General features: G+C 64.7%; 4 protein-coding genes across 5 annotated transcripts in view; 2 read left to right on the top strand and 2 right to left on the bottom strand.

The window, feature by feature from the left end:
- CHLRE_08g382560v5 (uncharacterized protein) overlaps positions 1 to 3,120 on the bottom strand; it is an 8,282-nt gene extending 5,162 nt beyond the window's left edge. Inside the window, exons 1-7 of the mRNA XM_043065297.1 lie at positions 2,932 to 3,120; positions 2,671 to 2,718; positions 2,474 to 2,586; positions 1,937 to 2,009; positions 1,122 to 1,616; positions 521 to 683; positions 21 to 103 (exon numbers count right to left, since the gene is read on the bottom strand). Of these exons, the coding sequence (XP_042922298.1) occupies positions 21 to 103; positions 521 to 683; positions 1,122 to 1,616; positions 1,937 to 2,009; positions 2,474 to 2,586; positions 2,671 to 2,718; positions 2,932 to 3,018 (1,062 nt within the window). The 5' untranslated portion in view covers positions 3,019 to 3,120. The remainder of the gene's footprint in view (positions 1 to 20; positions 104 to 520; positions 684 to 1,121; positions 1,617 to 1,936; positions 2,010 to 2,473; positions 2,587 to 2,670; positions 2,719 to 2,931) is intronic.
- A 120-nt stretch (positions 3,121 to 3,240) lies between these two features.
- CHLRE_08g382575v5 (uncharacterized protein) lies at positions 3,241 to 6,372 on the top strand. Its single transcript, XM_043065298.1, has 6 exons — positions 3,241 to 3,459; positions 3,766 to 4,002; positions 4,295 to 4,533; positions 4,888 to 4,974; positions 5,293 to 5,345; positions 5,646 to 6,372. Exons 1-6 carry the CDS (start codon positions 3,312 to 3,314, stop codon positions 5,767 to 5,769), a joined length of 888 nt encoding a protein of 295 aa, XP_042922299.1. The 5' UTR covers positions 3,241 to 3,311; the 3' UTR covers positions 5,770 to 6,372.
- A 92-nt stretch (positions 6,373 to 6,464) lies between these two features.
- CHLRE_08g382590v5 (uncharacterized protein) lies at positions 6,465 to 14,720 on the bottom strand. 2 transcript variants are annotated; one of them, XM_043065299.1, is made up of 13 exons: positions 14,306 to 14,720; positions 13,785 to 13,863; positions 12,979 to 13,158; positions 12,346 to 12,522; positions 11,830 to 11,909; positions 11,493 to 11,592; positions 10,874 to 10,972; positions 9,237 to 9,311; positions 8,832 to 8,915; positions 8,600 to 8,719; positions 8,202 to 8,289; positions 7,676 to 7,773; positions 6,465 to 7,445 (listed from the first exon to the last, which is right to left on the bottom strand). In XM_043065299.1, the coding sequence occupies exons 1-13, from the start codon at positions 14,386 to 14,388 to the stop codon at positions 7,317 to 7,319; spliced, it is 1,392 nt and encodes a 463-aa protein (XP_042922300.1). In that variant the 5' UTR covers positions 14,389 to 14,720; the 3' UTR covers positions 6,465 to 7,316. The 2 variants fall into 2 exon arrangements, with proteins under 2 accessions (XP_042922300.1, XP_042922301.1); XM_043065300.1 differs by lacking the exon at positions 8,600 to 8,719.
- A 410-nt stretch (positions 14,721 to 15,130) lies between these two features.
- On the top strand, positions 15,131 to 16,902 carry CHLRE_08g382605v5 (uncharacterized protein). Its single transcript, XM_043065301.1, has 4 exons — positions 15,131 to 15,455; positions 15,607 to 15,906; positions 16,348 to 16,413; positions 16,710 to 16,902. Exons 1-4 carry the CDS (start codon positions 15,414 to 15,416, stop codon positions 16,878 to 16,880), a joined length of 579 nt encoding a protein of 192 aa, XP_042922302.1. The 5' UTR covers positions 15,131 to 15,413; the 3' UTR covers positions 16,881 to 16,902.

The raw sequence follows: 16,902 nt of genomic DNA on the forward strand, positions 1-16,902 counted from the left end.
CCCCACCCCCCCCCCCCCACCTGCAGCACCAGCGGCACCACAATGTCGCGGCCGGGCCGGTGCGCCGCCTTCCACCCCGCAAACTCGTGGTCGCGAGCCAGGCCTGCGCGAGTGAGCGAGTGAGTTGAGTTGAGTGAGCGAGTGAATGAGGTGAGTGAGTGAGTGAGTGAGTGAGTGAGTGACCGCCGGGGGCAGGGGCAGGGATGAGGTGTGGCGCATTGTGGGGCGCAGCCATTAGCCCATGCAGCCAACCCACTCCCTTCCACATGCTCCGGGCTCCATCCATCCCACCCACTCCTCACTTCCCTACATCTGGCCCCTCTTGATCTCCGCTTCCCTCATAATCTCCACATCTGCCCCTTCCCGGCCTCCAGTTCCTACCGTGAGTCCCTACCCTGACATTGTATATCAACCCCGCCAGGCCGCCACCGTGCCCCAACCCACCCTTCTCCACCCATCAACCCCCCGCCCCACTCCCCCACGCCATTCCCCCCCCCCCGCCCCCCGCCCCCTGCCTCACCCCAGTGCGTGAGCCAGGTGGCGTTGCGAGTGAGCGCCTGCGCCTCCTCACTCAGCTCGTCCCGCCCCCAGTCGCCGGTGTGCACGAAGATGTGCCGCTCGCCCGCCGCGCCGCCGGGCTGCCCGTCCCAGTACGGCCACGTGGCACGGATGTATGACACAGCCTGCAGCGAGGAATGGGAGGGGGAGGGGGGGGCGGCGGCGCCAGGAAAGGGAGTGTTAGATACCAGCCCAAATTAACCCGAACCCATTCCAAAAGAGCGAGGCAGTGGAGAGGGGGTGTAGGGAGAGGGGGGTCCCTCGCAAGCCCCACGGGAGCGGGGGGGGGGGCAGTGCCCGGTGAACCTGCTCCTCCAACCCGCGAACCCCTCTACGGTACCCCCGCTTTCCCCCGCTTTCCCGGCCTTCCTCCCGGTCCCTCCCGCCCTCCCCGTCCCCCTTTTTCCCCTCCTCCCCGCCCCACCCGTCCCCCCACCCTCCCCAGCCCCTCTCCTCCCCACCCCACCCCGCTCCCCTGCCTGTGCTCCGCTAGTTCAGCTTGGTCTGGTATAATTTGAGCTGGTATTACAACCCCCCACCCCCACGCCCCCCCACCCACCCACCTGCACCACCTTCTCGCTGTCGTAGCTCAGCCGCACCCGCACCGGCACCAGGAAGAAGTCCGCCTGCGCCGGGTCCGCCACCCGCACCCCCGCGCTCAGCAGCCGCTGCCACACCATGTACATCAGCGGCCGGTCCAGGCGCTCAAGATTGCCGTACACGTTGAGATCCGGGGGCAGCTCGTACACATAGATCCGCGGCGCGGATCTCCGCACGGTGTAGCCCTGCCCCGCCAGGATCTCCACCGCCGGCCGCGGGCTGCCGCTGCTGGCGCTACTGCTACTGCCGCTACCATCACTGGTGCTAGTGGTGCTAGTGGTGCTACTGCCGTCGGCGGCGTCGGCGGCCAGTGACAGGCTGCAGTCCGCTCCGAAGTAGCCGGGCCGGCAGTGGCAGAAGCCGCCTACGCAGCGGCCGCGGCCGTTGCAGCCGTTGACACAGCCGGCGGCGTCGACCCGGCTGCAGCTGGCTAGCGTGTGGCCGTAGCGCGCACACAGCTGCAGCGGATGGGGGCGTGTGGCCATTGTGATGACTGGGACAAACATGATACGGCAGTGAGAAGACCACAACAGGGGCACTTGGCGGCCCGCGTCACCCCCCGCTCCCGCTGCTGCTCTCTGCCCCCATGCCCCACATTGCGGCCTGACCTGCCCTCCAGGAGTCCTCAGGCGCTCTCGCTCGCCGCTCCACCGCTCCTCGAAATCCTCGGCCCTGAATCACCCGCACCCACACCCACCTGCCCGCCTACCCACCCACGCCCACGTGCCCCCGCCTACCCACCCGCCCACCCACCTACAACCACCCGGCCCACACCCACCTGCTGCAGCGGCGGCCCGGCCGGCACCTCCTCCGAGCAGTCGGTGCCGTTGCGGCCTATGGGGCAGTCGCACCTGCGCGTGTGTGCACGTGTGTCTTTGTACGGGTGTGTGCACGGGTGTTTCAAGTGCGGAGGCGCCCAGTCCTCCGCACGCCGCCTCACGCCGCCCCCACAGACACACGCCTGACCACAACAGGCGTTGCGCCCACCCTTGCACTCTCCCTCCTCCTCCCCCTCCCCGTTCCCCCGTCCTCATCCCGCGAAGTAGGAGCCTACCCCGCCACGTCACGCCCCCACCCACACGCCCTCACGGCCCAGCACCCCTCCCGCCCAGCCACCACCATTCTTATACCCACTCCCCCCCTTGTGACCCCCCCCCACGCCTATCCTCACACGCTCCCTACCGCTCACACGCTCCCCCTCTCCCTCCTGCACGTGTGGGCCGCCAGGCACGCTCACACACAAAGACACACACAAAGCTCACACACATACCCCCACGTCCTCTCTCTTTCACACACACGCACACAACGCTCACACCTGCCCAGCTCCTCGTTGCAGGTGCCGAACTCGGTGCACCGCCCCGGGCAGCGGGAGGGGCGCGACGGCGCCGCCAGCGCCTCTTCGCCGTCCGAGCTCGCCGCGTCGCCGGCCTGCAGCGCAGCCCGCGTGGCGTCAAGCCGCGCCTGCATGCCACCTGCCGACACCGAGCGCAGTGCGCCCGCGGTTGAGCTTACAACGAGCACCCGCTCTGAACGCAGCCGCCGCCCGGGGTTGGAGACGCCCTGCGGGGAGGCGGCGTCAGGAGGCAGCGGCGGCGTGGTGGGGGCGGCGAATTGGGTGGCGTGGCGACCAACGCGTGTTACACGACAGAGGACGTGGTCGCGCGTGCGGGTTGGACGGCGAAAGGAAGTGATTACAAGAGGCAAATACGCTGCTGCAGGGCGGGTTCTTTTCGCGTCAGACCGCGGTAGCGCTTGACGGGCTTCGGCATTCACCTGCTCTCTCCCGCTCGCTGCTGCCAACCGCAGCAGGATTCCAAGCACCAGTAGACAGGTTATCCATCGTTGGCGCTGCAGGTTCATATTGCCGGTGCTGCCGGCCAAACTTTCTATACTAGCGTGTTGCAACAACCCCGACGAGTTCTCAAATTGAACATGATGGGAGCTGTCGTTGTTGCTAATAAGTTATTTAAGTTGGTAACGTAATGCAGGTGTATAAGAGATTGGGGCCAGTGAACTTGGTGTGAAACAAGCAGTAGCAAATGTCTGTCTGATTGCAACATGGGGCCCGCCTCAGAACTCACAGTCATGTTTTGCTATACGAATTCACATATCAGGACACATCTGCTTCGCTTCTACATTATTGGTTTCTACCTATGCTGTGCTGCGCCCGCCTCAGGAACGCAAATGCGAGGGCATCATCGCGACGTTTGGGCGTTAACGGGCCCCGTCGCCCACTACGTAGCATAGCAAGAGCCACTTTAACCACGGAGGACTTGTGCCGGCTGGTCGGGCTGACGCCAGGTGCGAAAATCAAACCCGTGTTCTCCCCACCTTGCGCCCAGCTCCCATTCCTGCTTTGAATGTCGCCGGTTTGGCGCTAGGGCTTGGACTTGTAGTGACCTCGCTGTGCATGTCCTATAAGTGATGTCAACACGTCAACGTTATCGGGGCGGAAGGACTGAAGCCGGTGGGGCGCTGGGTCGAAAGGCCTGGGTTCAGTCACACCCCTCACCCACCCACACCCTCCACACATCAGTGGTTCACAGTCCTTCCTTCCCTTTCAAAGCCTTACCACCTGTGCATACATTACCCATGCTACACGCACAGGAGAGGCTGCGGCGGCGCTGTCCGCCTGCCCCGCCCTGGCCGGCGCCCAAGCGCAGGATCCAGGCCGGGATCCAGATGTTGCGGGCCTGGTGGAATCCAACGCCGGGCTGCTGCTGCGCGGTAATGGATCCGGATCTGGGGCTGGGTTCAGGATCCACGAGGTGGCGGCGCTGGTGCGGCGGCGGCCGGGGCTGCTGTTGGAGCCGCGGCTGGGCGAGTGGCTGGACTTCCTGACGGGTGGGTTGCGAAGGGGTGACTGTATGTCGGGGGGGGGGGGGGTTCGTAAAAGGTCAATTGCCGCCCATTTGTGCAAACAGTTTGGGGTCAGCCCGGTATGTTTGGGGCCAAGCCGCCGATGCAGCGCATGTGTAGAGCTGGGCTCAAGATGCAGCGGGAGGAGCGGCTGTATGGCATGTCATGTATGGCCGGATGCTTGGCGCCAGTAGCTGCCTCACCCTCGCCAACCCGTGCCACACACGCCCTGCCACACGCCAAACACCTGCCTCGTTGTGCCCTCCCCCCCGGCCAGGCTACGGCCTGAGCGGACAGGAGGTCTGGAAGGTGCTTGCGTACGGCAGTAGCAGCAGCAGCAGCAGCAGCGGTGCAGGCGACGGCAGTAGCAGCAGTAGCGGCGGCGGCCCCGGCGGCAGTAGCATCAGCATCAGCAGCTTTGACGGGCTGAGTGCGGGCGGCAACGTTACGTCGGGCCTGGTGGGGGCGCCGGGGGCGTCGCCGTACGCGGCGGGGGCGGCCATCGTGTGGCTCAAGGTGGGGCAGGCGTGGGGGTGGGGGGGGGTTTACATTCATGACTAGTTAAAAAGGGGGGGGGGCAGGGGGGCAGGCGTGGGTATGTGCCTGCGTGCCGGTGTGTTGGGAGGGCCCTGTGTGCCTGAGTGCTGGTGTGGGGAGGGGGCGTCTGGGTGTGGGGGGTGGGGGCGGCCTTGCCGCGGGGGCGCCGGGCGGTGTTGTCGGGGGGCTCCGGGCCGTGCCGGCCACACGATGCGCCACACAGGCGCCTGGCTTCTGGACCCCCTCGCCTTGCACCTGACCTTCCTCCTCCCCCTCCCCCTCCTTCCGCCTGTTCCTCCGCCCCCGCACACACCCGCACGCTCCCTCACCCAGTCCTGGGGGTGGACGGACGCTGACGTCACGTCGCGGTTGCTGCCCTGCTACCCGCACGTGCTGGCGGGCGGGGTGGAGCCGCTGCAGGTGGGGGGGTGGCGGAGGCGGGCAAGGGGGGGAGCACGGAGGGGAGGCGGGCGGGCAGGGGGGAGGAGGCGGGCGGGGGCGGGGGGGGGGGGCCGCACGATGCGTAGGAGGGCGTGAGTACATGTGCTCAAGCACTGTGCGAGGCTGCTGCTGTCTGGGCTGTCTGGCATACCGTTACACACACAGTCTCGTTTTCACTGCACACAACGAGCGCGACCGACGCAACGGACTGCATGCACGTTTCTCGTACTTCCTAACATACCTGCAGCTCAAAGAACCTTGAAACCCCCCTCCCTGCCTTGCCCGCCGCCTCCACAGGCCGCGGTGGACTCACTGCGGGAACAGAGCTTTGATGACGATGCCATTCGCCGGTGAGGGCTGGGGCGGGCGGGGCGGGGTGGAGGAGGGGGCGGGGCTTGTGGCGGGGCTGGGAGGGCGGGGCGGGGGGGGGAGGGGTGGCTGGGAGGGCCATGGACAAGGCATCTCACCCCGAATCGCCACTGGTGCCGAATTGCCCTGGCCCCCACCCACACATAGACACGACATGCTGCCTGGCATCACGGACTCCCAACCACCCTGTCCACCTGCGCCCCCCACCCACCCTGTCCACCCAACCTCTCCACCCACGACCCACCCTGTCCACCCACGACCCGCCTGGGCCCCGCCCACAGCCTGGTGCTCACCTTCCCCGCGCTGCTGGCGCCACCGCTGTCCGCGCCGCTGCTGGCGCTGCTGGGCCGCATCCGCACCTCCGCCCACAACAAGTACGTCGTCAGCGGCTCCTACCACGTGTGAGCGAGCTGGAGACACGTGTGTGTGAGAGGCAGAGAAGTACAGAGAGAGGCAGAGAATGTGCGTGTGTTATGTGTATGTTCGAAAGAGAGGACAGAGCGCGAGTGTGTGTACGTGTCGCGTCATGTGGTTGCACGTGTGAGACAAGTGGGTGTGTTGCTGTGAGACAGGTGGGTGTGGAGAGGAGAGGCCTGTGTAAGGGGGGCGTGGACGTGCCGTACCAACATGTGCCGCAGGTCGTGCCGCGGGATGTAAGTTTTTCCAGCTTTGTTTATTGACGAGTGTTGCGGAACTAATGTAGGAAAAGGGAATGATGAAGAGACAGACTACAGAGAGAGCGTGAGAGCCTAGGGAGATGACACCGGACAAAGGCCCCAGGTTGTTGGAGGGTGCGGTGTGGAGGACATGCATACAGAGGGTTTGAGGAAATCTCAGGGATGGGTGGTTGGAGGGTGGCTCAGCAGTGTGTGCGTGGCAGTGGCGCTGCTTTGATGCGCAAGGGTATGTGTCAGAGGGCACCGTATGGGAGGCACGCTGACAATGACACACCGAATGCCTGTTTGCGGCTGCATTGCTGCTATTTGTTGCAATTATTTTGGAATCCTTGTAGCTCCATTATGGAAAGCTGTGCTTCGCTACCGGCTGCCCGGGCGGCGGTGCGCCCACAACAATGGGCCCGGGACGCATCCGGATGGGCAGATGCACGACTGGCTCATTCATGCTGCCAGTTTCAGTCCCTGCCGCCACCCAGCTCCGGGTTCGGCTTGCATGTCAGACCCGTGTTGCATTGTTGCGAGCCTCCAGCGGCCCGGCGCCGCTGGCCTGCAGTCCGCGCAGCCCCCCCTCCGTCCACCCCTCACAAGCACCTGCCGAGGTGTGTATGTGCCGCCCCAGTCGTCCCCACAGGGCCCAGGACAAAGGCCCTCCCGCACACACGCACCGGACTGCCCCGTGGCCGCCAACGCTGCCTTCGCCCACACGGCCCGCGTCGCTGGTCGGCCCCCTGCGCTGCCTCCTGCCTGCCCGCCACTGCTCCTGCCCGTCACTGCTCCTGCCCGTCACTGCTTCCGCCGCAGTACCGCGCATTGCGGGGAGCACATACACATCACACAGTCTTTCCTTGTGCTCTTTAACACACACACACACACACACACACACACACACACACACACACACACACACACACACACACACACATCCAGGGGAATCCCTGCACCATCACAGCCGTCGCCCACCCCCGCCACTCGCAGTGCAGTGCCGCAACACGGCCGCCTGGGCCTCCACGGGCCGCACCACCACCGCCGCGAGTGGCGACGCGCACGACCCCGCGCCTCCGCCTACTCGGCCGCACAGCCGCACAGCCGCACAGTCGCCTGCCCGCAAGTACTGCCGCCGCACAGCAGCCTCCCGGCTACATGCACAAGCCCCACACCGCCGTGCCGCCTCCCAGCCACCTGCTTGTATAGGACATGCACCACCCTCACATGTACTGCCGCCGCCGCCGCCGCACCACCCTCACATGTACTGCCGCCGCCGCCGCCGCACCACCCTCACAAGTACTGCCGCACGCCGGCCGCGCCGCCGCTCTCGTTGTACTGCTGCCGCGTGACGGCCAGGCGGCTGTAGCTGTAGGAGGCGCCGAAGCCCGACATGCCCTCCCACGTGAACACAGCCGGGTCCTGGGGGGGAACGGGTGTGGGGGCCGGGGTGTGTGGGTGGCAGCGTGTGTGTGGGGTGTGGGTGGGTCGGGGGTGGGCTATGCGTATGGAGTGTGGGGGCAATGTGCGCATTCAGCAACCAAAGGGGCGGGGGTATGCCAGGCAGTTGCATCTCCCACACATATCCACACAAAGGCACATACACACAGATAGGCCTCCACAACCCAAGCAACACCAACACACACCCGCACCTGCGGCATGAACACGTTGAGGTCGGCGCAGTCCGGCACCAGCGCGCGCAGCTCGGCGGTGAAGCGCTCGCGGAAGCCGGGGCAGGCAGCCACGCCGCCTGCAGGGGGTGTGGTGGGGGTGGGCGTGGGGGTGAAGGATTTTTGGGGGGCTTGTTGATACCAGCCCGTGCTACACCAAACCAAGCCAAACTGGCGTAGCACAGGCATGGGGCGGGGTGGCCGTTCATGGAGAACGGCGGTGGGGTTCCATGCACACTAAATAAGACGAGAGGGCGTAGCCAGGAGCAATGGGGGGGGGGGGGCGGTTGAAAGTACCAGCCCAAGCTAAACCGGGAGGGAAGGGGGGGATGGATGAGGGGATGGATGGAGGAATAGCGGAATAACTTGCACCGCATGTGACGGCGTGTATCTAACCACCTCCCACCCGGCCCCCCAGCCTACCATTTTCCTCTTTATTCATGAATGCAACACCCACCTCCCGGCCTTCCCCCCTCCCACGGCCCCCCCCCCCTTAGCCCGCACCCACCCACGACCACCACGTTGCTGTACAGCAGCGGCGCCAGCGCGGGGTGGCAGGCCGTGACCGCCTGCACCACCGCCTCGGCAACACCCGCCTGCAGGGGGGAGAGGGGGGGGGGTTACATTCATTCATGATTATAAAAGGAGTGGAGGCGTAGCCAGGAGCAGTAGCATAGCAGACGGGGGGCGGGGCGGGCGTTGCAAGCTTGATACACTTGGAACAGGATTACAAGCAGGGGAAACTAGGGACAGGGGCGGGGGACGACGTCATGCTGGAGCCTCAGGTGAGGAAACTCCCTAGCAGCAGGGGCACACACACGCATACACACGCACACATACACACACACACACACACACGCCCTGACACTCCCCATCTCCCTCCCACTCCCCCCCCCCCGCCCGCACCTGCTGCAGCCCCACGTCGTCCGGGTGGAACAGCAGCTCCCCCCGCATGTCATACACACACACACGCACTGACACCCCCATCTCCCCGTCTCCCACTTCCCCCCCCCCCGCCCGCACCTGCTGCAGCCCCACGTCGTCCGGGTGGAACAGCAGCTCCCCCCGCATGTCATACACACACACACGCACTGACACCCCCATCTCCCCGTCTCCCACTCCCCCCCCCCGCCCGCACCTGCTGCAGCCCCACGTCGTCCGGGTGGAACAGCAGCTCGGGCACCATGAAGCGCTCGTTGTTGAGCGCCAGAACCTGGTCCGACTGTAAGGGGATAGGGGGGGGGGGTGCAGGGGAGGGAGGGGATTACAGTTAAGAAGTGAAGGGGAGGGGTACCGCGGGGGAAGTTCGGGGGGTGGAGGGGGGGAGTTGGGGGGCGGGTTGAGGAAGAGAGGGGTAACGGTATGGTGTGTGCGTGGTGTCAAGTGGGGGGTTGGGGGGCGGGACGCGGCGTGTCCGTGGGGCACACTCATACACACACAAACACGTCCCCACATGTCCTGGGTCCTGGGCTCAGTCTAGGATTAGGCCGAACTGTCCCTGTCTCACCTTTCTCCCTCCTCACCCACGCGCCCGCGCTCTCACCTCCAGTGTTGCCGCAAGGCGCCGCTTCTCCTCGATGCTCTCCGCCGCGCGCACCTGCTGCTTCAGCGCCTCCACCTGCAGCCGTGCAGGGGGTTTTCAAAGATGGTTGGGGCAGGCGCGGTTGCACCAGACGCGTCGCAGCACGATCTTGGCAGAAAACCAAAACCCCTATGCCACGCCACGCCACGCATTGGCTCCTGCCATCCCTGTTCACTGCTACACGGTTCAGGTTCCGCAAGTACACAAGCACGCTACACACGCTACACGCGCTACACACGCGAAAGATCTCGGTCTGGGTGTGCTGCTTCTCGGTCGGCGGGGCAAGGGGAGGCACGTGGGGCGGTTGGCGGTTGTGGCTGTGGGGGCTCGGCCATGGGTCTCGTGCCGGCTCACACTCTTGCACAGGCAGTGTTGTAGGTCCCGCTGCAGAGTTGGCATGTTCGTTGTCGTCTACGGATATGACATGGCTAGGCCGAAGAACGTCAGAAGTGTCACATGTCGCACGCATGTCGCATGCTGGAGCGTCCTGGGGCATTTCCCCAGCCACCCGGAGGGCTCTGGACAGGCACAAGAAGCAGCCATTCTTATGCAACCATTCGGGAAGCTTTCGGGTTCACATGCTCCGTCCTGGTGAGCGCGACTGCGTTAGCACATTTACCAATGCACTTCCGGCGCGGAACGCTCTGAGCCCCAGTCCAAAGGCTAAACGTATGCTAAGGATCAATAGTGACGTGTGAATGTGTCTAGGGATGCAGGGAATTTGCGCGGTCGCGGCACTGAGTCCGACCGATTGCAAGGTTTTTCGAATTTTTGAATTGCCACAAATTAAAGACTCATAAGACAAACCCACAAGTGCATTGCGTACCGAAGTTACAACAAAAACGGAAGCGAAATCCAGAACCTCACGAAAACGCTCGCTTCCATATTCGCTCGCAATGGACACTGCCTGTAAATGATTTTCTTTCCCCGCACCTATAACGGGCACGCCCTAGAACTGGGGAAAACTGTGCAAGATGGGCTTTGGTCTGCACGAGTTCGCGGCTCGCAAATCGCATAATTGAGGAAGTATGGCAAAACAATGAAATTGCGCTCCAGTGGCAAGCTCGCCAAACGGGCGCGACTTTGGCGGTCTGTGTAACCGGGGCTTTCCATCTCGCGAACTCGCGGGCGGCCAAACGCAGTATCCAGAGAGTACGTCAGGCCGACCCAGGGTCGTTTTCAAAGGTCCATTTTGACCATATACCCTGGCAGCATAAACACGCTACATACGCCGCTGGTATCTACAAGTCCCCAATGATGACTTCTAGGTGGGTATCCAACGTGTGCCTAGTCTGCATTGCTAGTTAGAACGTGCGTGCGTTTGTTTGAGCCTGGGTGGCAATTTCGAAGGCAGCTACCGTCAGCACCGCCCACATGCGCAAGACCGAAGAGCTCATCGCCTTCTTTCTACCGGTTTGCGGGATATTTTGCTGGGAAAGTGGGAACTCGGTGCATTTAGGGGATGGGGACGATTGTCGCGTGCCACTCCGTTGTCCAGCATCGGCCACGCTCTCCTCCTCGCTCTACTGCATTGGGTTTGGTTTAGTTTGGGCTGGTATCTTCAACTCGCCCTCCCCTCCGGCCAACCAAGCCCCCACCTTGGCCGCCCACTCCTCCGGGTCGCGCACGTAGCCCTTGAAGTTGTGCACGCCGTCAGGCAACACGAACTCACGCCGGAAGGGCGAGCGGGCAGCCACCTGCGTGCAGGGCGGGGAGTGCGTGTGTATGTGTGTGTGTTTGTGTGTTTGTGTGTGTGTGTGTGTGTGTGTGTGTGTGTGTGTGTGTGTGTGTGTGTGTGTGTGTGTGTGTGTGTGTGTGTGTGTGTGTGAGATTGATCTTCCTCCCACGCATCACGGGCCAGCACCCAGCGCCCCAGCCTGCCCCAGCCTGAGCAGATGCCGGCGGCTTCAAGCTCAAGCACACGCCGCATCAGTGTTGCAGCGCGCCCCTTGCCGCGTACACCTTCCCCCCTCCCTTCCTCCCCTCCTGCTCCCTCCGTCCCAACCCTCCTGCTCCCTCCCTCCATCCACCCTCTCTCTCCTGCTCCGCCCTGCCCTCCTGCTCCCTCTCCTCCCCCCTGCTCCCTCCCCCCCCTCCCCTCCCCCCCTCGCCTCCCTCCCCTCCCTCCCTCCCTCCCTCCCCCCCTGCTCCCCCCCGCCCCCCCTCCCCTCCCTCGCTCCCCCCCCTGCCCCCCCTCCTGCTCCCCCCCACCCGCACCTGCGCCGCCTTGAGGTCGGTGCGCACGTCCTGGCTCACGAAGCACAGCTGCTCCTTGACGGCGTCCATCAGGTAGGTCTCGTCCATCATGTTGAGGGACCTGGGGAGGGGGGGCGTGCCAGAGGGTGTGTGGGTGAGGGAGGGTGAGAGGGATTGAGGGAGGAGAGGGAGGGAGAGGGGAGGGTGGAGGGGGGGATACGCATTGTTAAGCGTGTTAAGTCGTGGCGGGTCTGGAGCTCCACAGTAACCGCCCGAGCCACCCAAGGCGCCGACACGCCGCCATCTGCCGTACACACACACACACACACACACACACAACCCCTCTCCCCCCACACACCTGTACGACACCAGCTCCTTGAGGTAGTTGGTCATGGCCTTGCCGCCCAGGTTGAGACGCCGCACGCCGCCCTCCAGGACCTTGTCGGGGTGAGGGGGAAGGGAGGGGGCGTGTGTGTGTGTGTGGGGGGGGGGATTACATTCATAATTATTTAAGAAGTGAAGGCATAGCCAGGTACAGTAGCGTGGAGGGGGGAGGTGGTGGTTGGGGTGGCGTGGTGGGGGGTGGTGAGCTGGGTGGGTTGGCACGTGGGCGGTGGGTGGTGAGGTGGGGAGCGTGAGGGCGAGGGAGTGGGTTGGGACTCGTGCAGAGGTTGGGGCGAGCGTGTCCGCTCAGGTGCGGCAAGGCAAAACACCGGTGCAGCGGTTGAACACCATCCTGCAATAAGCCGACCTCCCTCACCACCCGCCCTTACCCCCACCACACCCTCAACCCCACGCCCGCATCCCCCTCGGTCATACACCCCTCCACTCCCCCTCCCCCTTCCCCTCCCACCCCGCCCCACCCCGCCCCCACCTGGCCCTTGAAGAAGGGCACGGCGTGTGTGAAGCTGAAGCCGCAGTCCACCACCACGCCCGCGCCCGTGCGCGCCGCCGCGCTGCCGGCCCCCAGCACCGCCGCCGCCCGGTGCATGGCGAACACGGGGCCGGGCGCGGCGTAGAAGGAGCGGAATCCAAGGTCCTCAAACACCACCTGGGCGGGCGGGTGCGGGGGGAGAGGCGGGTGAGGGGAGAGGCGGGTGGGGGGAGAGGCGGGTGAGGGGAGAGGCGGGTGGGGGGAGAGGCGGGTGGGGTGGTGTGTGGTGTGTGGTAGTGGCGGTAGGGGGGTGAGCAGAGTGCCTCCCTCCTCCTGTTCGTCTCCCTCCTTGCCTTCATCTCGTCCTCCTCCTGCTCCTCCTCCTGCTCCTCCTGCTCCTCCTCCTGCTCCTCCTGCTCCTCCTCCTGCTCCTCCGCCATCCCCAGTTCCTACAGTCCTACCCCACTGCCCCCACCCCCATCTCCTCCACCCCACCCACCCGCCCACCCACACCGCCTCCGCCCAACCCCACCCACCCACCCACCGCCTCCACCTGCTGTGTGCCCGCCCGGATCACCTCCACCCCCTCCACCCAGCCTCCACCTCCACCCACCCCACACCCCCGCCCCGCACCTGCTGTGTGCCTGCCCGTATCTCCTCGAAGTTGAACAGCGGCTCCGACAGCAGCAGCCCGCACTCGGCAGGGTTGCGCCGCAGCACCGCCCGCACGCCGCGGGCCCACACGTCGCGCTGCAGCTCCAGGTGGCAGCAGTAGCCGCGGTCGAAGGGGCGGCGCAGCTGCAGCTGGGACACCTGCGCGGCGGCGTGGGCGGACGGAGGGTGCGTGTGTGTGTGTGTGTGTGTTAAGGGTGTGTGCATGTGTGTGTATGCGTGTGTGTGTGTGTGTGTGTGTGTGTGTGTGTGTGTGTGTGTGTGTGTGTTGGAGGGAGCGTGTGTGTGTGTGTGTGTGTTGAAGGGGGCGTGTGGGGGTGCATGTGTGTGCGTGTGTGTTGAAGGGGGCGTGTGTGTGTGTGTGAATGTGAGGTGAGGTGGGGTGAGGTGCGTGCGGGGGTGCGGCAATGGGAGAGTGGGAGACGCCATCGGCACCACCACGAATCTGCCCATGCGGGCCCATGAGGTCGCCACATGTGTGCTCTGTATGTCCCTCGCACCCGGCATCCCCACCTCTCTTCCCGCGCCTTCGCCCACGTTGTGCCCCCAGTCCCCCGCCATCCCCGCGCTCCCCTTCTACCCTGCTTTTTACACGGCGTGCCTCCCTCCCTCCCCGCCCTCCCTTCCCTCCCAGTCCCTCCCTTCCCTCCTCCCCTCCCTCCCTCCCCTCCCTCGTTTTTCCGTCCCTCCTTCTCCCTCCATCGCCCGTCCCTCCTTCTCCCCCCCCAAACCCCTTCCCTCATACACCGCCCTCCTCCCCCTCCCACCTCCTTGCTGTCCGCCAGCTGGTCGGCGATGAGTGTCTGGCGCTCGCCCTTGGGCTTGGCGGAGGCGTTGGGGAACACGCTGTGCGGCGTGCAAAGGGGGGGGGAGGAGGGGGAGGAGGAGGGGGAGGTAGGGGGAGGCAGGGGCACAGGGGGCGGGGCGGGTGTGTGGGTGATAGGCAGTGAGGAGCGAAGCGATAGAGCAATGGAGCATCGGTTGCGGACGAGATCAGTTGTTTGAAAAGCGGGGGCAATATTCAGTAGCCCCTACAGCCTCAGCAGCCGCAACACAAACCCCTGGGCGTGGTGCTCTTGCAGACCCTGACAACACCACACCACACACGTGCACACACAAACACACGTGTAGGCTGACTGCGGGCATCAGTGCTCCCACAAGCCGCCAACATCTTCCTTTTTGCACAGCTATAGAAACATGCAAACGCACCATGCCCACTACGGCACGCAACCAAACCGCTGATTGCCACGCCCTCCCTACCGCAGGGCGCCCTAACCGCAGGACCCACCGTGTGGGTGCCGCCTGTCCCGCAATGCCAATCTTGCAGTTGCCGCCGCCATTGTCGATGGCTACCACCGGCACCGCCGCCATCGCCGAGCACCGGGCGGCTCCGGAGCGGAGGGAGAGGCCTCCCGCTGCTCAGGGTGCGGGCTGGTGTTGGACCCCTAGGGGCCGGCTGCCCGTTTGGAGCCGGCCGGCAAGCGCCTTTAGGCCCCTGGAACCAAACAACTATAATATTACCAGGCTTTCGCTCGAGAGCTCACGGCTGAGCCATTTGCGCCCACTGTTTGCCGGCCGCTGTTCTCCTGAAGAGTCTTGCAATTCTGTTAATTCACATATCAATAATATCGTAAAATCTAATCATGCAATCAAGCGGCAATGAATTCTGGGCTTGTATCGTGCAAATGGAACTGAGTTATGAGGCGAACTACATAAACTGCTCTAAGGCTATTGTATTTACAAGGCGTACACACACTGGGCTTCTAGTTCAGTTTGCAGCTGTCAAGTTTGCCGATCTGGCCGTAATGCACGCTGCCCCTCGCCCTCCCTCGCTGCCAGAACTGACGCATTCGCTTGGCACCATAGATGCGTGCCGCACGTTACCATTCCGAACAATGCGGCACATATATGAGCACGCTGTGAGGGAGTTGCCTGCGGTCACCGTGTCACCGTGTATGCAGGGGGGTTATGAGACTGAAGGAGGGGGCGGGGGGAAAGGGGGCCACGCCCGCCATCACCAGCGCCCACAAGGCCTCCATGAGAAGCTCAGCTGTCAGGGACACACGGTGTGTTAGTTCCGACAGCATACAATCTTAAGTCCTTAGGGGAACTCGAGGGCGGTCTCAGTGTGAACTCTGATCGCTGTTAGTACACGCGTACTCCAAGCACAATCGCGTCGCCGACAGACAGAGCGCCAAACTCATATATGCGAGCTGATTTCCTTACATGTAGCTGCCACATTTGTCTTTTTATCTTGCCGCGTGTGTTTGGACTTCGACGGGCCAAAATCCTGCTTTTCTATCGAGCTTGACCTCATTAAAACTGCAATACATCACAACTTGAGGCCAAAATGGATATGTTATAGGTCGAAGTTTTGAAGCAAGCGCGCAGACAAGATGGGATGCAGCGCCAGTGTAGCCCGGCCGAATGATGAAAAGGCAAGTGCACCTGCGACCAGTAGCCTGTGTATCCGTTTTCACACCGATAAACCAGGCACAGCCTGGGCGCCGCTGCGCTCAGAAGCCTTCCAAAATGTGAGCGCATGACATGCCCTAAGCCATTTGCCTGTCTCCCATGCCGTTTGCGCAGTCGGCGCCGATCTCTGCGCAAAAGGACGCCGGCGTGGGCGCGGGCGCCGGCGGCAAGCCGGGCGCCGGCGCCAAGGCGGGCTGGTCGGGTGGTGGTGGCAAGGCCGGCGCGGCCGGCGCCGGTGCTGCCGCCCCCAACGCCACGCCGGCCGAGGAGACGGAGGAGCAGTGGCTGGCCGCCGACGCCGGCGGCATCCCCGTGCCGCTGCAGCTGCCGCCGCACCTGCCGCGCGGGCTGCGAAAGTTCTGGTCGGACTGCTTTTCCACGGAGGTGGTCACGTTTGACAAGTTCTTTGACCAGGTGCGGGACGTGCGGCGCCGGTGCCGTGGGTCGTGTTGCGTTAACTCGCGTGTTGACCCCGCGGCTGCAGCTCAGCACCGCCCCCCCCCGCGGTGGGGCACTGGGGGTGCTGCCAGCTCCGCCACTAACAGGCTGTACAGGGTCCCAATTCCCGGGCTCCCATGCATGGGGCCGCCGGGTGCCCTGTGGGGGGCGCTCTGGCGGCGGGCAGGCGGGCGGGCAGGCGGGCAGGCGGGCGGGCGGGCAGAGCCTGACCCGCTGAGAGCGCTGGCCCGGTGGCCCCTCACCCCCCTCACACACACCCCTACACACCGGGACCAGCATCGCCTCCCCCCTTTCTTCGGGCTGGGTTCACTCGCTTGCCTTGCTTGGGGTTCACTCGCTTTCCTTGCTTTGGGTTCTGGAATGAAGTACCCCCCGCCGCCCCCGCCCGGCCCCCAGGTGATTCTGGAGACGGAGGAGCAGATTCCGGCGCTTGCGGACACGGCACGTGCCCGCATTGCAGAGGTGTGTGTGTATGTGTGTGTGTTCTGGGAGGGGGGAGGAGAGAGGAGGGCAGGGGAGAGGAGGAGGGGGCTGTGGGCTGGGTTGGACGCTGGGCGATCGTCGCACACCATATGAACGCACCTGTCACGGCGGCTTGCAGCGCGGCGCCGTCCAGTGCATTACCTCACAACCCCCGCACATGACCATCACCCCACCCCAACCTCCTTTCTCCCCCACCTCCTTTCTCCCCACCCTCCTTTCTCCCCCCCTACCTGCACCCCGCAACCCCCACCCCAACCTCCCTTCTCCCCCCGCAGCGGCTCCGGGCCGCGGGCGGCGGTGGCGGCGGCGGCGCGGGTGTTCTGCCGCCTGACGAGCAGCTGCTGCGTCAGCTGCTGCGTCAGGCGGTGCTGGAGATGGAGCCGCCGGGCCCAGGGGTAAACAGCCGCTTCAGCAGCGCCGACCTACAGCGCCTGGCGCACATGTGAATGGGGGGGGGGAAGGGAGGGG

The sequence above is a fragment of the Chlamydomonas reinhardtii genome, chromosome 8 (genome assembly GCF_000002595.2).
Source record: "Chlamydomonas reinhardtii strain CC-503 cw92 mt+ chromosome 8, whole genome shotgun sequence".
NCBI lineage: Eukaryota > Viridiplantae > Chlorophyta > Chlorophyceae > Chlamydomonadales > Chlamydomonadaceae > Chlamydomonas > Chlamydomonas reinhardtii.